General features: G+C 44.2%; 1 protein-coding gene across 1 annotated transcript in view; it reads right to left on the bottom strand.

The window, feature by feature from the left end:
• ltbp1 (latent transforming growth factor beta binding protein 1) overlaps positions 1 to 19,226 on the bottom strand; it is a 186,798-nt gene that overhangs the window by 39,880 nt on the left and 127,692 nt on the right. Inside the window, exons 14-21 of the mRNA XM_083650710.1 lie at positions 14,921 to 15,046; positions 12,581 to 12,706; positions 10,602 to 10,727; positions 8,724 to 8,843; positions 6,527 to 6,646; positions 3,503 to 3,625; positions 2,349 to 2,474; positions 1,560 to 1,688 (exon numbers count right to left, since the gene is read on the bottom strand). Of these exons, the coding sequence (XP_083506836.1) occupies positions 1,560 to 1,688; positions 2,349 to 2,474; positions 3,503 to 3,625; positions 6,527 to 6,646; positions 8,724 to 8,843; positions 10,602 to 10,727; positions 12,581 to 12,706; positions 14,921 to 15,046 (996 nt within the window). The remainder of the gene's footprint in view (positions 1 to 1,559; positions 1,689 to 2,348; positions 2,475 to 3,502; positions 3,626 to 6,526; positions 6,647 to 8,723; positions 8,844 to 10,601; positions 10,728 to 12,580; positions 12,707 to 14,920; positions 15,047 to 19,226) is intronic.

The raw sequence follows: 19,226 nt of genomic DNA, 5'->3' as shown, positions 1-19,226 counted from the left end.
TTGAAGTTTTATGTGCATAAACATAACGTGTTTTGGAGACACGCATTCATTCATTTCCCATAGGGTCATGTGGCCAAGTAACCGCCTCCCTTGGCCCCGCCTCGGAGGAGCCCGTGCTGCTGCTCGAAGGGGATGCTACAGCCTCCGAAAGACGGTCATGTTGGCCACAGACCAAGGACGCTGGAACTCCTTTTCATTCCAATACAAAACAGCAGAGGGTGCTGCAGCACCCTAAGCACCCCCCACTTCCCGCGTCCCCTGCCACAGACGCCAGCATCCTCACTTGCTTCATCGATTCTTAGTGAATTAGTCTTAAGCCCATGGCACACCAAACGAACATTCTCAAACAAACACAAACAAACACGAACAAAGACAAATGGTCGTTTGGTGTGCCATAGCTGTCTGTCCTTGTCTGTTCGTGTTTGGCGATGTTCTGTCATGTTTGCCAGGATTCGACTTGTTCAATCCGCCGTTGTTCGCTGTTCGCTGTTGTCTGGTAACTTCCCATGTTTTCAGTCGCGTATCCATGGAAACGGAGCTCACGCATGCGCGCCTAATGCATGCGGTTGTCTGGTCAGTTTGGTCAGAGGCAGAGCCTCCTCTAAACTAACGTTACACGCGACGCAGCAAACATACGTTTCTCTGCCAACCATGTGCCATCACACTGGGCATCAACAACACTAGCGGGAGACTTCTCCCATGCACTCCCGCAAATAAGTAATGTTATGCGCAGCAAGGTTACATAATGAGGGAGAGAGAGAACATCCATGACGGCTAACAGCGAGCTATGCTAATAACTAGCTAGCCGTTCAGAAACACATGTAAACAGCCGTGTGATCACTGAGAACGTCAGTAAAATAAGAAGAGAGCTGCAGGTGCTTATGCAGAACTAGTGCACGATTAAGTGCACAGTGGGTAATGACCCGCTGTGATGAAGAATATAGCGAGATTAACCAGGTTGATAGCAGAGAAAACACTGTTGCAGCTGCTGCTGCCAGCAGCACATCCAGACTTTTAACTAGCCTGTCACATGACGCCTTCATGGTCCCTCGATAAAGTCTGCAGAAAGATGCACGTTACCTCACCTCTCTCTCAAGAAGCGTCACGTGAGTGTGGCGTTTAAGGCCATCTGTCGCTACAAAATAAATAAACTGGGTGTATCATTGTATTACTCGACAGATGTATAACTAACTTTGTCAGTCTGAGCCATCTATGTGCTGTAACACAGTGCAGTTTCTATTTTTCTGGTGTTTCTTTTTTACATGTTTGGGACTGTTGTGCTGAATATGTTTGGTCGGTGTGCCATGCTTTCAAACAATCTCCAACATCTGCCAACATTCACAGACAATTGTCTGTTGGTGTTTGTTGGTGTTTGTTGGAGAATGTTTGATTGGTGTGCCATGGCCTTTAGTCCGTCCCAGCAGTCGTGGAAGTTGGAACCAAGGTGGAAATGTATAAATGTATGGACTGTGTGTATGTGGCTTTATTCTTTGTACTCAAGCCTTACCTTCACAGGAGTGTGTGTGTATGTGGCTTTATTCTTTGTACTCAAGCCTTACCTTCACAGGAGTGTGTGTTGCCGTTGGCAGCGAAGCCCGCCTCACACACACACACATAGGATCCATCTGTGTTCAGACATTCTCCATGGGGGGAACAGAGCTCCGGCTCATCCACACACTCATTCACATCTGGAAGGACAGACAGAGAAACCCCCAGTGTTTACACTCAGATACACACACACACGCACGCACACACACGCACGTACGCACGCACGCAGGCACACACAAACGCACGCACACGCACGTACGCACGCACGCAGGCACACACACACACACACACACACACACACACATGCATGCACACACACACACACACACATGCATGCACGCACACACACACACAGACACTCAGACGCACACGCACATGCATGCACACACACACACACACACACGCACACATGCATGCACGCACGCACTCACACACACACACACACATGCATGCACGCACACACGCACGCACACACACACACACACACTCACACACTCACTCAGACGCACGCGCACACACACACACTCACACACTCAGACGCACACACGCAAACACACACACACACACTCAGACGGACGCGCACACACACACACATGCACGCACACACACACGCACGCACGCACAGAGAAATGTCTGCATACAGTTTGCACGTTGCTTTCAAAGCAGTTGGAGAAATCTCTATAAATCTCTATAAAACTATATAGTGAATCTAATTAACTGTTGAGACTCTAGTACAAAATGGCGGACACACTAGTGCACTATTTCTAACACAGGGAACGGTTTGGAACAGAGGTGCTTACCTAGGCAGCTGGTGCCGTTGACCTGCTGGTATCCCAGGGGGCAGTTGCAGGTGTAGGAGCCCATGTTGTTAACACACTGTCCTACAGCATCACAGGGCCTGGCCTCCTCCATACACTCATTCACATCTGGAAGAGACACAACAGATGGTGGTCACTGGTCATAGAGCAAACACCAATGTTCCGGGAACACCCGAAAACCACAAATAGGGTTTTTCCCAGACTAGTTGACTAGCCGCCTATCAAAACCACTAGTCAACTAGCCAGCCACCTATCAAAACCACTAGTCGACACTGTGACTGTGCATCATAGTCGACTAATCATTCATCTGTGGTTTTAGGAATAAACATAAATCAATTGAACATCTATTTGTTTGAACAATCATATTCTACATGATGCCATGTTAAACAAACAGAATTTAAGTTATTTAGACACAGAAAGACTCCCATCTATGTTGTTACTGCAGTCAAAGTCGGTATCTCCTGAATTTTCTGGGGTTTGTAAACAGCCTCTCAGAGCCAATCAGGACTCTGCTATTTCACATACCCCCAGGTTGGTCCCGCCTACATTAGTTAACCCTTTACTGGCTGCTTTTGAGACCTTTTTAATAAGAATTGAATTGATCATTTCTAGGGTAGGGAAAAAATATGCTGTATCTCACGTGACTAGTCGACTACTTTTTGGGAGCAGTCAGTGACTACTAAAATGCAGTAGTCGTGAATGCCCTAGCGACAACAATATGGATTGAAGCTGGCCATGGCCAATATTTTGTGCCAAAATTCAATAACTTCATGACACAATAACCCATGCATACATTTGGACAAACGAGACATACATCGATGCACACAAACGGACAAACAGAAACATAGACAGTAGACCGATCGAGGAGAAGTGTGTATTCTGGTGATGGAAACCACAAGTCAAATTTAGCTTTTAATTACAACTGATGTCTTCAGTCAGGATTTAGTGGGGGCAATAAAACTGAAATACATCACACAGACACAGTTTTCAGCAACAAACCGTGACATCTGGCAGGCGGCGAAAATAGTCCAACAGAGGAAAGGGAAGTCGTTACTCAAAAGCTAATTAATCTGATATTTTAGTGATCTTGCGGTTCGATGTGTGAGAAGTACGTATTCCCGAGTGTGACGTCGTACCGTCGCACTGGTCTCCCGCCGGCGAGGCCCTGAAGCCCGGCCCACAGTCACAGATGAAGGATCCCTCTGTGTTCTGGCAGTGGCCTCTGGTACAGACGCGCTCGTCCTGGCACTCGTCGATATCTGAAACAAACCCCGAACAGCAGCCAACAACCACATCGTCACATCGTTGCATCTTAAAAATAAGCTCATTAGAAGAACAACAAAATATAACTGTTCCAACACTTGTCACTTTGCACTCAACGTTGGCGGCACATTTCGCCGACGCTTTTGCGGCGACTGCCAAGCCGAAGAGGCATTTAAATATCATGTGTCACAAAAGGAAGTGCTGTGCACTAGCATTTTAACATTGTACCTTAATTAGCACGTTCACTTTGAGATATTAGTGAAATGAGTGTAAGTGAATGAGATCATTGCCAAGATTGCTAAGTAGCTATGTAAAAAGCTTGACAATGTACAGCGAGATTCCCATATTTAACCCATTGATACCTGATGCAGCATTTGTGTGCGTATCCCTTTAAGAGGCATCTTAAAGGCATACGCACACAAATGAGGGATATACACGCAAATGCTGCATCAGGTATCAATGGGTTAACTGTAAACACGTGAGGTCCATTCCAGAGAAGATGGACAGTTTGTGAAGAATACTGAACATCAAGTTGCTTTAGCATTCAGAACTGATTGTATTGTTTGCACAGAGACAGTATTGTAGGAGCACAAAGGGTTTTAATATGCAGTTTTGAGAGCTGTTCTCATTCAATGCTTGGGGGCTAAACCGCTCAGGTAAACACACAGCCAGAGCTACTGGAGTGGAATATTGCGATTCGTCAATATTATATTGCTATACAATGGCAATGTTGAGTGGCAGCCTTGAGTTGTTTCATATTTTACCTGGAACTAAAAAAAAACAACAACTGCAGGGCATTGAAATGTCCTCATTTGCTGAGCAAGACCCTGTAGCTGTTCTGCTCTGGAAAGAAGGTCAGTGTTGCCTGAGGCCTGAAGGATTTATAAAGCCTCCAGTTCACACAAGGCTTCGGCACCAACTCATTCCACCAAGTAACAGTTGTTCCTGGACCTAGGGTGACCAGATGTCCCGCTTTGTGCGGGACTGCACAGCATTTTCATGATTTTTCACGCGTCCCGCAAATTGAGAAGATGTCCCGCATTTTGGGCGAGAGAGAGAGAGAGAGAGAGAGAGAGAGAGAGAGAGAGGGAGAGGGAGAGGGAGCGCGATCAGACCAAGGCAGAGAGAGAAATAGAGGGAGAGCGGGGGAGAGAGATAGACCGAGACACAGAGGGAGAGCAGGGGAGAGAGAGAGCGTGCACACCGCTGCTCTTGTCTGCAGCACACACTGTGGCTCGAGAGATGTGCAGCGCACGGTTAACTTCACATAGTGCAGCCTGAGAGATGTGTATTCCCAGTAACTAGTAGCAATAATAACAATACCAATGGCCAAATAGGTACTTACCATACTAATGATAATAGCTACTACCCATATTAATACAACAGTGCATCTTTGCACAAAGCTCTCAAGTGTTGTATAACTGGTACAATTGAAGACAGCCTCAAATCTTTCTCAACAGCTGCTACAGGCTATTTGCAACGGGCAATTATAAATTCCATTCTAAGCTGTGCTCTTATTGTGATGTTAGTTAATGTTTTGTTCAGATGGAGCTAGCCTACTATGGTTCTACTTCAATACCTATATGGTTCAGTAGTATATTGTTCTACTAGAAAAGTCTGACTAACTTTAATGTTTTCGTGTGTGGAAGGCACACACCTGCCATGTGTTTCATCTGTACATGAAGCCATGACTTGAATCCCATGTCAGCAACCTGTCTGGTCTGTTTTATTGTAGCCTACACATTTTAGTCAGATAATTTATGTTTTTATTTGCAGATTGTGTGAATCAACCAGAGGGCAAAGCATAGAGAGGGGTGAATAGAAATGTATATTTTTTGTAAGTTAGAAAATACAGTATATCTAAATTTTAGACTGCCTCAAATCATCGGTAGCGTGTCCCACATTGTCCCACACAAACGTACTCTTTGTCCCACATTTGGTTTGCTGGGATCTGGTCACCCTAGGCTGGACCAACATTTCTTCCTAGTATGGGCCGGGAAAACCCCGCCCCCAAACTCATTTGATTGGTCGCCGCAATTGCTTCTTCCTGAAAACGTGTGGCAAGTAAAAAAGATGTGTTTCAGATTAGGGTTAGGGTTTTCTTATCTAACCACGACCAGACCCAAACCCCTAACCCTAACCACATTGTTGTACTTGCCTAACCCTAATGTTTTATAAAGATGTGTGTGGTTCGACCGGGAGTCGAACCCGGTCGTGCACCTTATTCATTAAGCTATGGGACCGAGCAACACCCTGAGCTGCACTGTTTTCACACCCAAATCTTAACCACATTTCTTACTTGCCGCACATTTTCAGGAAGAAGCAATTGCGGCGACCAATCAAATGAGTTCGGGGGCGGGGTTCCCCCCCCCCCCCCAGCCCACACTAGGAAGAAACGTTGGTCCAGGAACAAGTGCTACTTGGTGAAATGAGATGGTGCCAGGGCTCCGTGTGAGCGGCGTGAACAGCACCTTGGAAGAAGGTCTGTGAAAAATAGTCGTCCTCTGAGCTCAGCGGACGGCTTCGCCTGGGAGAGCCGTTCCTTATGTCACTTCCACCAACACTCCCCAAAACAAACGAGTGATTATGAGGTGGCAGCTTAGTTTTATGGCACGAGGTTTTTTGCAGTTATTATGCTGTTCATATTCATACGGTATTCCTCCTGACCACCAGAAGTCCCCTGACCAGCAGCTTCATCATTGTACCCCGAAGAGGACATTTTGTCATGATTACACGACAAGTCGTACAGCAATGACATCATTTGGCTCAAATCCCAGGACAATTCCCAAAGTCGAGGACTCGCGCCGTTTCGTTTCGGGGCCCTTGGTGGAGGTCCACATCCGAACTACCGAGGACTAGACCGTAGTCGTGCTGCACAGAATGAAAAACATGATTACCTTGGCAAGATACTCCGTGAAACAGCTGGAAACCTTCGTTACACGAGCAAGCAAAAGAGCCTCCGTAGTTGGTGCACTTTCCATTGGCACAGGTGGCCGGGTCCAGGCATTCATCGATATCTGGAAGGGGTCAGGGAGGAAGGCAACAACAACAAGCAAAAATGTAGTCAGCAACAAAGTCATGTTTAGTTAATGTGTCAAAATGACAAACACGCACGACAGTCCAAATACCGCGTCGCGCAACAAGCGTGCTATTCATGACCCACACAGGTCTATACACACACACACACACAGGTCTATACACACACACACACACACACACAGGTCTATACACACACACACACACACACAGGTCTATACACACACACACACACAGGTCTATACACACACACACACACACACAGGTCTATACACACACACACACACACAGGTCTATACACACACACACACACACACACACAGGTCTATACACACACACACACACAGGTCTATACACACACACACACACACACACAGGTCTATACACACACACACACACACAGGTCTATACACACACACACACACACACACACAGGTCTATACACACACACACACACAGGTCTACACACACACACACACACACACACACACACACACACAGGTCTATACACACACACAGGTCTACACACACACACACACACACACACACACACACAGGTCTACACACACACACACAGGTCTATACACACACACACACACAGGTCTATACACACACACAGTCGACGAAATGTGCCGTTTCTGGGAGTTTGGCAGTGTCCTTGTAACATCTGTGCGAGGCTGGGTTATTGCTTCTATAAAGGCTTGTGGACTCTGTCGCCTGGCCCTAATTATTTCCTGCAGCCGCCACCGCCATTCACCGCCACCCCGCTGCGGCTTGGCTCGGCCCGGCGTGCTGTGTGAACGCTCACCCCGCGAGCGAGCTGCTCCCTCTGAGAGGGGAGCGATGGCACACCTGTGGTTTGTCAGCAGGAATGCCCCGTTTCCAGGAAAATGTGGGCCCACACGGTGTCTTTTTTGGAAAGTTTTTTATTGCTTTCATTGCTTGATTAGCGAGGTTTTATATACTGCATCTGTTTGCGGAGCTGTTTTCTGTATTGTGTTGATGGTTAAGTTAAGTTATCCTTTATTTATCCCCATGGGGAAATTCATCCTCTGCATTTGACCCATCCTCTACTAGGAACCTTCCTAGAACTAGGAGCAGTGGGCAGCCACAGTGCAGCGCCCGGAGACCAACTCCACTTTTACCAGTACCTTGGTCAGGGGCACTGACAGGAGTATTAACCCTAACATACATGTCTTTGATGGTGGGAGGAAACCGGAGCACCCGGAGAAAACCCACACGGACACGGGGAGAACATGCAGACTCCACACAGGAAGGACCTGGGACGGATCGGGGTTCGAACCCGGGACCTTCTTGCTGTGAGGCAACAGTGCTAACCACTGAGCCACCGTGCTGTGGTTGACATTATAACATCTGAGCTTGGAGACTGCCTCCAGTTAGTTGATCTATCACTATCTATTACATACAGTGAGCTGCAAGTGTAACAGTGTCAAGACGTAGCGAAAGGAGTTAAGGGGATTCCCCCCCCCCCCAGTTCTCTTGTTTGAGGTAGACAGGGGAAGATGACTGTGAGTAGATGGTGGTGAGGTTAGTGATATACGGACTCCAGGAAGACTAGTCTGTCGCTTGTGCGTTGACTAATGGGGATCCACAATAAACAATACCTAAGTTGAAAAAAGCGTTGCACACTCTGCCTCCATATGCATTTCTTTAAGTGTATAAAATATAGTAGTGATATACCTACCTACATATAATATATATGTATAAAATATAGTAGTATATAGTAGTGATATACAGTACCTACCTACATATAATATATAAGTATAAAATATAGTAGTGATATACCTACCTACATATAATATATATGTATAAAATATAGTAGTGATACATGTATACCTACCTACATATAATATATATGTATAAAATATAGTAGTGATACATGTATACCTACCTACATATAATATATAAGTATAAAATATAGTAGTGATACATGTATACCTACCTACATATAATATATATGTATAAAATATAGTAGTGATATACCTACCTACATATAATATATACAGTAAGTATAAAATATAGTAGTGATATACCTACCTACGCACTGGCCTCCCTGTCCCTGGAATCCTTGAGGACAGGGGCCACAGTCGTAGCTGCCGTGCTGGTTGAAACAGATACCAGACGGACACACCGACCTATTCTCACACTCGTCAATATCTGGAAAAAGATATAAAAATAATGTAAAAAAAGTCCACAAATACACAGAGCACCTTCAACGCATTCTGTGGTTAAATGCGATACAGTACGAGACCATACCACACCACACCATATGAGACCAAACCAAACACAAAACAAATCTTGCTGGGCAAAAATGTAATATGATCGTGTATCGTCTTTCAGTGGAATCATATCGTGACGATATATGATGCTGTCTAAATGATAACAAGCAGATTTACTCACTTTACCTGACAAAATGAAGTATGATTTTTTTTAATTAATATTATTTTAATATTTTGATTTTTTTTTTTTAACCATACATATCGCCCAGCCCTACCCACAAGTTGTAATATATTTTCATCAGCCTACTGTACCGTCCCAGAGCATAGAGCTTCAATTCTCATCGGGTCCTGGCTGGAAATGGTGAAAATATTGTTTCTAAGGAATCACTAATCATTAATCATTATTACTGATCATATCCAATCACTAATCACTAGGGGTGTCACAATATATCGTCCCACGAAATTTCGCGATAGTAAAACGTCACGATATGTATCGTTGAGATGAAATCTCATATCGTGAAAAAAAAAAAAAAAAAAAATTTTTTTTTTTTCAAAAGTAGACAAAGAAACGTCTTTGTTTGTTGAAGTTCAATGTGTGGAAAGTAGTTCAGTTGAACAAGTCTCTGAAGAGACACATGAGAAGTTATACAGGAGAGAAACCATTCAATTGAGTTTCTGGCAAAACTGTTTACTTGACAGGAAAAACTGAAGATGCATAAAAAATAGACTAAGAAAAGTCTTGTTGTTTGAGTTTGAAGAAAAACTGAAGATGCATAATGAGAATTTATACTGCTGAGAAACCTTTTAGTTCAAAGTAAATCTAAGTGACGGTGTAACTCATTCTATTTCAAGATAAGCCTTATCTCCAATCTCATGTTTTTTCTAGTTGTTATTGTAATAACAATTTCCCACAACAGCATGTTTTGTATTTGTGCATTTCAAATAAAATACTACTTTTCCAGTCATATATTGTCATTATTCAAGTTTAAAAAAATATTGTTAAAATCGTATCGTATCGTTATCGTGAACCCAGTATCGTGATACGTATCGTATCGTGAACTGAGTGTATCGTGACACCCCTACTAATCACTAATCATTATCACTGATCACATCGGGGACACTGCCAGCCAGTGATTGGCTGCTGAAAAACAAAGGCGTGGTCAGGAGGAGAACACATGGTTACTTTTAGAAAGGCTTGAGTGGTACAGTATCAAGGCCTATATGTGATTATGGGTTCTGCCTATTGAATGGGGTTGAAGACTGTAATGTGACGCTTTCCTGATGTAGGGAAATTCTCAATGGGCTTTCTTCACAGCAGCCATTTTGTGTCTAACGTAACACAGGTGCGCCAAAACATGAATTAGGGTTTCCAACTTCCAGTCCATTTTTGGAACTGGGACCCTAATTAGTGAGTTGGTTGCACCTATCCTGACTTTTAGACACAAAATGATGGTGGCTGTAAAAAAAAAAAAAGAGGTCCATCTCTTGTCCGTTTTGGGCCGAGTGAAATGTTACGCGGTCTCTCCTGTTTCTAAATATATCCGAACCGTTTGGTTTGACAAAGTAAAACTATTTTTATAAGCATTTTACGAAATGTCTATGGGAAAATAAATGGCGGATGAAAATCTCTGGTACAGTGCTGAAGCAGGAAGTGACGTTCCACTTTGGCTCCTCTCTATTCCGTGCCGCGCTGTACCTTCACAGACGCCGGCGGAGGTCAGCCTGAAGCCGCTCCGACAGCCGCGACAGAAGAACGAGCCCACGGTGTTGAAGCAGGTCTCTGCCTCCCGACACACGCGAGGCGTCTGACACTCATCGACATCTGAGGAGGAGAGACAGAGGAGGAGGTGATGGACAGACTGGAAGGAGGCAGGAAACGGGGTGCTTGTCGTCATATTACACGTGTTCAACTCACATTTAGAGGTGAGTGCAGACAAGGTCAGAAAGTCAGAAAAAGTATATGCTTTTGAATGTTTGTTTAGTTGACTCTCCTTGGATATTTAAAAGAAGAAAAGGAAGAGGAAAGTATTTGCCTTCCAAAGCCTGGTTTTGCACTAATCTTAATAATAGATAACTTGCTCACATATCCACATGCCTATAAAACCCGTCAAATAAAAGCCATAAATAATATCTTCATATTTCCTGGTCCACCGCTGAAGAGGGCAGAGTTTCATTGCAGTTCTGGGGGAAGTAACCATGGGGCCTGCAGTATCTGCCCTCACAGCCCTCATTTAGTATCATTTTGGTGGGTGGGGAAGCCTGCATTGAAACAGCAGGAAACCACTTAATCACAGAGTGCCTCTGTCATATTTATATCCCAATGAGGCAGGATGGAGCAGGATGGAGCAGGATGGGGCAGACACTGGTAATGGGGGCGATGCAGTGTGGTCCCCGGTCTTCTCCGGGGGCACGGTGGTGCAGTGGTAGCGTTCCTGTCTCGCACTCTCACCTCACAGCAAAAGGTCCCAGGATTCGATTCTCACCTGGGACGCTGTTGGCACTCGGGGTATGTCTGTCTCCCCATGCCTTCGTGGGGTGCCTAGTGTCCGCGTGGGCTATCTTGTGAAAAGGGCCTTTTTGCGTGACGTTTGCATGTTCTCCCCCCATGTAACATCATCAATATGGACCCCCACTAAAAACATGCAAGAAGTGTGTGTGTGTGTGTGTGTGTGTGTGTGTGTGTGTGTGTGTGTGTGTGTGTGTGTGTGTGTGTGTGTGTGTGTGTGTGTGTGTGTGTGTGTGTGTGTGTGTGTGTGTGTGTGTGTGTAATGCGCGTGTGCATGCATTGGTGCATTGTGGCAAACAAAGACCGAGTTTGTCCGTCCTGTACCTTTAAATAGCAGACGTGCGCTATGTCTGACATACACTTGTCATTCAGTTCAGGAGGCACTTTTAGTGAGCAAGCTTCAAATGTTTTGAAGTGTCAGAAAATGACATGAAGAAAATGAATGAGCGTAAACCAAGGATAGAAATGCAAAATAATGAAGGAGCCAAGGTTGCTCTAATCTTTTTGCTCTAGTCTTCAAAGTAGCGTCTTTTGTTTAATCTGTTCACCAACGTATTAAATGTAATTTTTCAGTCTATTTTCGTGGCCTCATTCATATATATATATATATATACACACACACACACATACCCACATACTGTATACATGCATATATACATACATACATACATACATATACAATATATACATACAAAATACTATATATATATATATATATATATATATATATATATGTATGTGTTGTATATGTACAGTATGTATATATGTATGTATATTTGTGTATATGTATGTATGTATATTTATGGTATATATATGGTGGATGTGCATATCACTTGAATGTATCCACATTTTGAATTCATGGAATCTAGTTGCTGCGTGCGTGCGTGCCTGCGTGTGTGTGTGTGTGCGCGTGTGTGTGTGCGTGCGTGCCTGCGTGTGTGTGTGTGTGCCTGCGTGTGTGTGTATGTGTGTGTGTGTGTGTGTGTGCCTGCGTGTGTGTGCATGTGTGTGTGTGTATGTGTGTGTGTGTGTGTGCGTGCCTGCGTGTGTGTGTGTGTGCGTGCGTGCCTGCGTGTGTGTGCCTGCGTGTGTGTGCATGTGTGAGAGAGAGAGTGATAGAGCAGATCAATGGTGCATTGAGTGTATGTGTTGAGTTGTGATGTGTTTACCGATACAACTGGTGTGCTCTTCATCTGTCATGAATCCCAGCTGGCAGACGCACACGAAGCTGCCGGCGGTGTTCTTACAGCGACCGCCGAAGCACAAAGACGGGCTCTCCGAACACTCGTCCACATCTGGAGACGCAACATAGGAGGACGCCGACATTAGTTCACTTTTGGAACGAAAGCTTAAGGGCATCATCATATCTGGTGTTTTGAATGTTGAAACATTTGAGGGCACTGCCTTGGGCTCGTGCTGCAATACGTGTCACACAGGGAACAGATTAGGAGCGTCTGGGCTCTGCAGAGATTCCTGGTGAGTAACGTTCAATTAAGATACACCCGCTGTTTAAGAATGTGCTCCTCATCCCTTTCTTCAAGAGCAAGTGCAGCAATCACTAACTTTTCTCTTCTCCATTTTTATTTTGATACATAGATACATAGATAGATATAAATAGATATATACATAGATAGATAGATAGATAGATAGATAGATAGATAGATAGATAGATAGATAGATAGATATAAATATATATATACATAGATAGATAGATAGATAGATATAAATAGATAGCTTATTTTATATATATATATATATAGCTTTATTTGTCCCCATGGGGAAAGTGGTTTGCAGCATAATCACAAGGCATTTCATCATGACAACTTCATCACCAAGTCGCCAGTAGACATACTCAAACATGCCACATGAAGAATCACAATAGACATATGAAGCACACTCCCCAAGTCTGAAGTCGATCGGGTGAACGGTTCTCGAGATAAACCGCTTTTTCTGTTGCCAGCAGGTGGCGCTATGACTATGCGCGTGTACGAAATTCAGCACCGCACTCCATCAGGTTCCCGGCAGAGCACTCCCCAAGGTTGAAGTCAATGGGATGAACGCTTCTCAAGATAAACCGTTTTGTGTTGCCAGTAGGTGGCACTATGACCATGTGCATGTCACTGCACTCCTTTTTCCGTTTCCCCCCCCATGCCAGATTCCTTAGCCTGGTAAAGCAGCTGGTCACGTGTCGTGAACTCACATTTCATTTCGTTCTACCAGACCGTCTGGCCTGAACTCTGGGAGGGATTTCTGCAGAAACTGCAAAGCCGACGAGCCAATCAGCGACCCGCCTCATAGTTGACATCGTAACCGGCCAATCAGAAACTAGCAAAACTGTAATGGCCGCCTCCTTGCCTGTCCGCCCCGAGGAGTAATATCAGCGTTCGTCTAATTTAAACAGCCATAAAGTGCAGTTATTGCAGAAATAGACTCAATAATAACAATTAAACAAGTACAGGAGTATCGTCGCAACAGTGGAGTTTCTGAGGCGGAAAAGATGTTTTTGCCGTTCTCCCGAGTGGATTTGAGGTTTGACTGGATCCAACGCTGATTGGCTGAAGGAGTTGTCTGTCAAGGCAAGTACACCCGCCCAACTTCCCGCCCACTGCGAAACACTGGGTGAAGAAGGCTTCAGGCCAGACAGGAATGAAGAAGGAAATGAAATGTGAGTTCATGCCACACCCCGGAAAAGTGTTTCGGCAAAGTTTGGAGGCGATCAGAGCAACGGTGTGCCTTGCAACTCTGGACATACACGCATACATACATACATACATACATACATACATACATACATACATACATACATACATACATACATACATACATACATACATACATGCATACATACATACACGCATACATACATACATACATACATACATACATACATACATACATACATACATACATGCATACATACATACATACATACATACATACATACATACATACATACATACATACATACATACATGCATGCATGCATGCATGCATACATACATACATACATACATACATACATACATACATACATACATACATACATGCATGCATACATACATACATACATACATACATACATACATGCATGCATACATACATACATACATACATACATACATACATACATGCATACATACATACATACATACATACATACATACATACATGCATACATACATACGGCTCTCCAATTAATAAATCAATGAATGGTGGTTACTGTATAGACTCTTGGAACACTTGGATTATGCTTTTGTAACTCCGGCACGACTGTAGCTCACTCATTGTGTTACATACAAACCTCACCAGTGTTTCAACTGACAAAATGATGATTAAATAGAATGTTGAGGGTGAACTATTCCTCTAAATCAGGAACAAGTGAGAATAAACAATTGAATTAGAGAAGATTCTGCGTTTTCAGAGCCGTGGAGAGAAATCTTGAAATCTTCTATTCCACCGGGTAGATATAAATAATGATGTGATCCAACAATTCAAATCAACATCCTCACCTACACAGGTGTTGTGGGCGTCGTCCAGGCGGTAGCCCTCGTCACAGTGGCAGGTGTAGCCCTCAGCTGTGTTGTAACAGACCCCCCGGCCACAGATGTGAGGGTTGATCTGACACTCGTTCACCTCTGGAGCAGAAGACAGGGAGAAGCAAGAGTATTTTATGAAGCAGCAACGTTTGACACTGGCCCGGGTCCAACTGAGCACAACAAAGTACCACAAAGAACCACTAAACTACCATAAATGTACTAGAACCCAAAAGTACCATTAAACAAATGACAAAGTACCACACAGAAATACAAATGATAACAGAAAGTAGCACAAACTACGACACAGATCCACAAAGTGCTACAATGTGTACAAAAAGAAAAGAAGAAAACACACACACACACATGACATCATCGGTGTGACATCATCGGTGACCTGGCCACTTTCTTTCTTTCATGGGGACATAGAACGGTATGACAGCATCAGCGACCTGGTCACAGATGATGCCTCAGCCCCTAGTGGTCATATGCAATAAGAAGCAAAACAAGTAGGCTGGAGTTTGTAATAATTTATTGCATTTTAATTGATAGCATTTATATAGCACCTTTCTAGATATACAAAGGGCTTCACATATCAGGGGAGGGAGGGGAACTCAACTCATTCACCACCAATGTGTAGCAGCACCCACCTGTGTGATGCGCCAGAACGCTCACCACACATCGGCTATCATGTTGGAGATTTGAGGACTGAATGTGCCAATTAAGTAACGAGGGATGATCAGGTGGCCATGATTGAAGGAAGGCCTGTGTGTGAATTTAGCCAGGGCACCGGGGGGAGACCCCTACTCTTGTGAAGAGTGCAGATGGGATCTTTAATGACGACAGAGAGTCAGGACCTTGGTTTAACATCTCATCCGAAAGACACAGGACAGAGTCCCTGTCTCTGCGCTGGGGCATTGGGTAGAATATTCATGAGACCAGAGGGGAAGAGCACCACCTACTGGTCGTCCAACACCACTTCCAGGACAAGTCTCTCATCCAAGGAGCAACCACACAGCCAGACCTGGGCCGTTTCTCAATAAGCGTTCTTGTGTGTTCTTGCGTTCTTGTGTCCTTGTGAAGCGTCATCAGTCGCAGCCCAAGTACTGTTCCAATACAAAGTTCACATTTCGCCAAGAACGCTTAAAATTCCCGGATGTTCTCGACACGCCCACTTTACCGAGGATGCTCTGGTTGGTGACTTGTGTCAACTTGGCAAGGCAGATATCCCAGCATGCATTTCGGCATAAGCAGAGGCAGAACAAAGCAGAGAAGACGCCATAAGCTCCGGAAAGTTTTTTACAATTTGAAGTTTTATTTCATCACTAAATTAATTTCTGATGACTTTTGATGCCTACAAGCAGGGTAGTAGGTTTCAATAAGTGCCACTTTACGAACATTTATGGCGAAAAATGGCAAAAAGTTCCAGAGCACAATTGGCTGCATCTACATCAGCTGAGCTTTTTATTTGTGTAGTACTGCAGGCGGCCTCTGCGCTGGTATTGCGCAATACCCTCAAGAACGCATCGTCTCAAACTGCCAACAGCGTCATGTGTGCTTGTGACCTAGCAAGTTCATTCTTCCAAGAACGACTAGCAAGAACGTTCTCCCCAAGAACACAAGAACAAGAATGCATTCTTGGTATTGAGAAACGGCCCTGATTAGCTTCCCCAGGAAAGTTAGTAGCATGGAATTATTTACTGATTGTTTGAAGGATTTACTGCCCGCCCCTCAGACAGAGGACAAGATGGAGGGTGGACGGACTCCTTCTGAATGTTGTAGTCAGACATCTTCCAGCTGCTTGCCGGCAAAGATCAGCCTCTGCTGGTCGGGGGGAATGCCTTCTTTGTCCTGGCTCTTGGCCTTCACATTCTCGATGGTGTCACTTGGCTCAACCTCCAGGGTGACGGTCTTGCCGGTGAGGGTCTTCACAAAGATCTGCATGATTGTACGCCGTTATTGTTGTTCAGGCTTTGCTGGCTGGGCTATAGTCTTCCAATTTATAACCTCGGCAGGGAAGGATTTATGACATCACTGACGATGTCACAATGTGTATGACATCAGTGGTCATGTCACATCGATGACATCACTGATGACATCACCACCGATGACATCACTGATGAACATCACAGATGACATCAAAATTGCTTGAGTGACATAGTGGCCCCTGGCCATGGGTAGAAAAGGTTGGCTTCTGGAGAAATTACTCCTTATACTAAATGCACATACAAGCACACACACAAAGTGCAGGAAATTCTCTGTTTCCGTCCACCGTCTTAGATATATATATATATATATATATATATATATACTGTATATGGCATTACAGTACATCAAAAGACATTATGAATAGATCACTTCAGAATGACTGTGTGAAGGGAAATGGCAGTCAAAATGTCAGCAGGATTGAGAGCATATTACGAATTTATTATGTCTTCCTGAAGTACGCCTTTGTTAATGATTTGGCCTCCCCGCCACACGGGGCACGCCAGATCAAATAAAAAAAGACGTGTCAGATTTCTTTAGCAGGTCAAGTTGAACAACTCCCTGGTTAATTGGCGTATATTATGCGTCACATGACTTCTTCTGGTGGGTCACTGTGGTATGACAAGAGAAGCTTGAGTCACAGCACACAAGGTTATGGCTCGGGTCCCCAGTGTCAAGTCAGAGAGAAATGGAGAATGAGTGTTTCACTTCGTTAGCTAATTCCCCATAATGTAAACAATATAATAATAATAATAATAATAATACCGTCTTTATTTTTTGTTTTTGCTCCAAGTGAAATGTTTTATGGCCACTCATGATTCAGTAGGTCACGGGTTGGTTTGGTTCCAGCCTTGAAACTCGTTTTCGGATTTTTTTAAATGTCTATGGAGATAATGAATGCAAGAGATCTCACGTGACGGTTCAGCTCTATAGGAGAGGGCTTCTTTTTTTAGAGCCGCTATTTTGCACCACGAGACGTAACAAGTACCTAGCACACCTCGCAATTATTTCAATGTCAGGTGTTCTAACATTTAAAACGTGCGAGCTGCTTACAGTTGGCTCACACATTTTCACGCAGAAAGGTATTTTCAAGTACTTGGCCTACGTGGCCTGTGATCTGTTTTGTGAATTCTTGTTGTGTTGCTGTTGTTGTCTTTATGGCGTCTTAATCTGCACGAGCAAACACATCATGTGGGACCTCACTCGCCCACTAAACAACTGGTTCACGCTGTCGCCTTCTAGCCGAAGGTTCAAAAGTCTCCCTCGTCAAACAAAGTGGGCACGGAAATAGTCGATCGCAACCAGCCAGAGGCTTCAGACTTTCTCGTTGTCTGTCATCTTGACAGACGGGGTCATAAAAATGATGTCATTTCTATTATTACCTGTGTTTAAAATGACAGACAGCATTGTTTTTTCTGTCATCGTTAATTTTCTTTTGGTAAAAAGACGGAAAATATTCAATTAACACAACCACTTCAACCAGCATCGACTTTCTAAACGAGGGCTCATAATTACAGCACTTAGCACGTCATGTCTTGCACGTCCATGTCCTCATTATTTTGTATTAGGTTGTAGACCTACTGTATGTGCATGCCAAAGTCTTCTAGCACACTGCCCGGCCTGTGGCATCATATTCTATTCTATTCTATCTTGATTGTATCATTACAGTAAGTGTGTGACACCCTGTACTTCCCCTAATCATGTAGGGTGAGCGTTTACAACTGACGGATAAAACAATCTGGGAAATCTGTGCGTCGTGAAAATCTGTTAGGACTATAAAGGTCCTACAGTGTGTGGCCAGTATAAGTGAGTTATCTAAGACATAAATATATATCAGAGCTGAAAATATTCCCACTGCAGAAAAGAGACAGAAAACTCCAAAGAGGTCGGAGGTCAGAGAGAGTGGAGAAAGCACCATGCTCCTATTTCAGTGTAAAATCCTCTTATAGGACTAGTATTTTTGCCTACTGACCTATCAGGAACTCGTATGCAGCCTTCAACACAAACCAAGGACACGTTAATGGCTGACCACAGATAACATCATGGGTATTTATGAACCCAGAGTCTGTCCAACCATCCCACATGACTTCATTCATGCTTTCTAAGTGACGTGTGTGTGTGTGTGTGTGTGTGTGTGTGTGTGTGTGTGTGTGTGTGTGTGTGTGTGTGTGTGTGTGTGTGTGTGTGTGTGCGTGTGTGTGTGTGTGTGTGTGTGTGCGCGTGTATGTGTGTGGAGGAGGTCAGGTATGCACCAAGGACAGTTCTATTATGAACCTGTCAGCTGTGCATTCACCTG

This window comes from Poromitra crassiceps (assembly GCF_964638095.1).
Source record: "Poromitra crassiceps genome assembly, chromosome: 14".
Taxonomy (NCBI): Eukaryota; Metazoa; Chordata; class Actinopteri; order Beryciformes; family Melamphaidae; genus Poromitra; species Poromitra crassiceps.
This window is presented reverse-complemented; position numbering and strand designations above follow the sequence as displayed.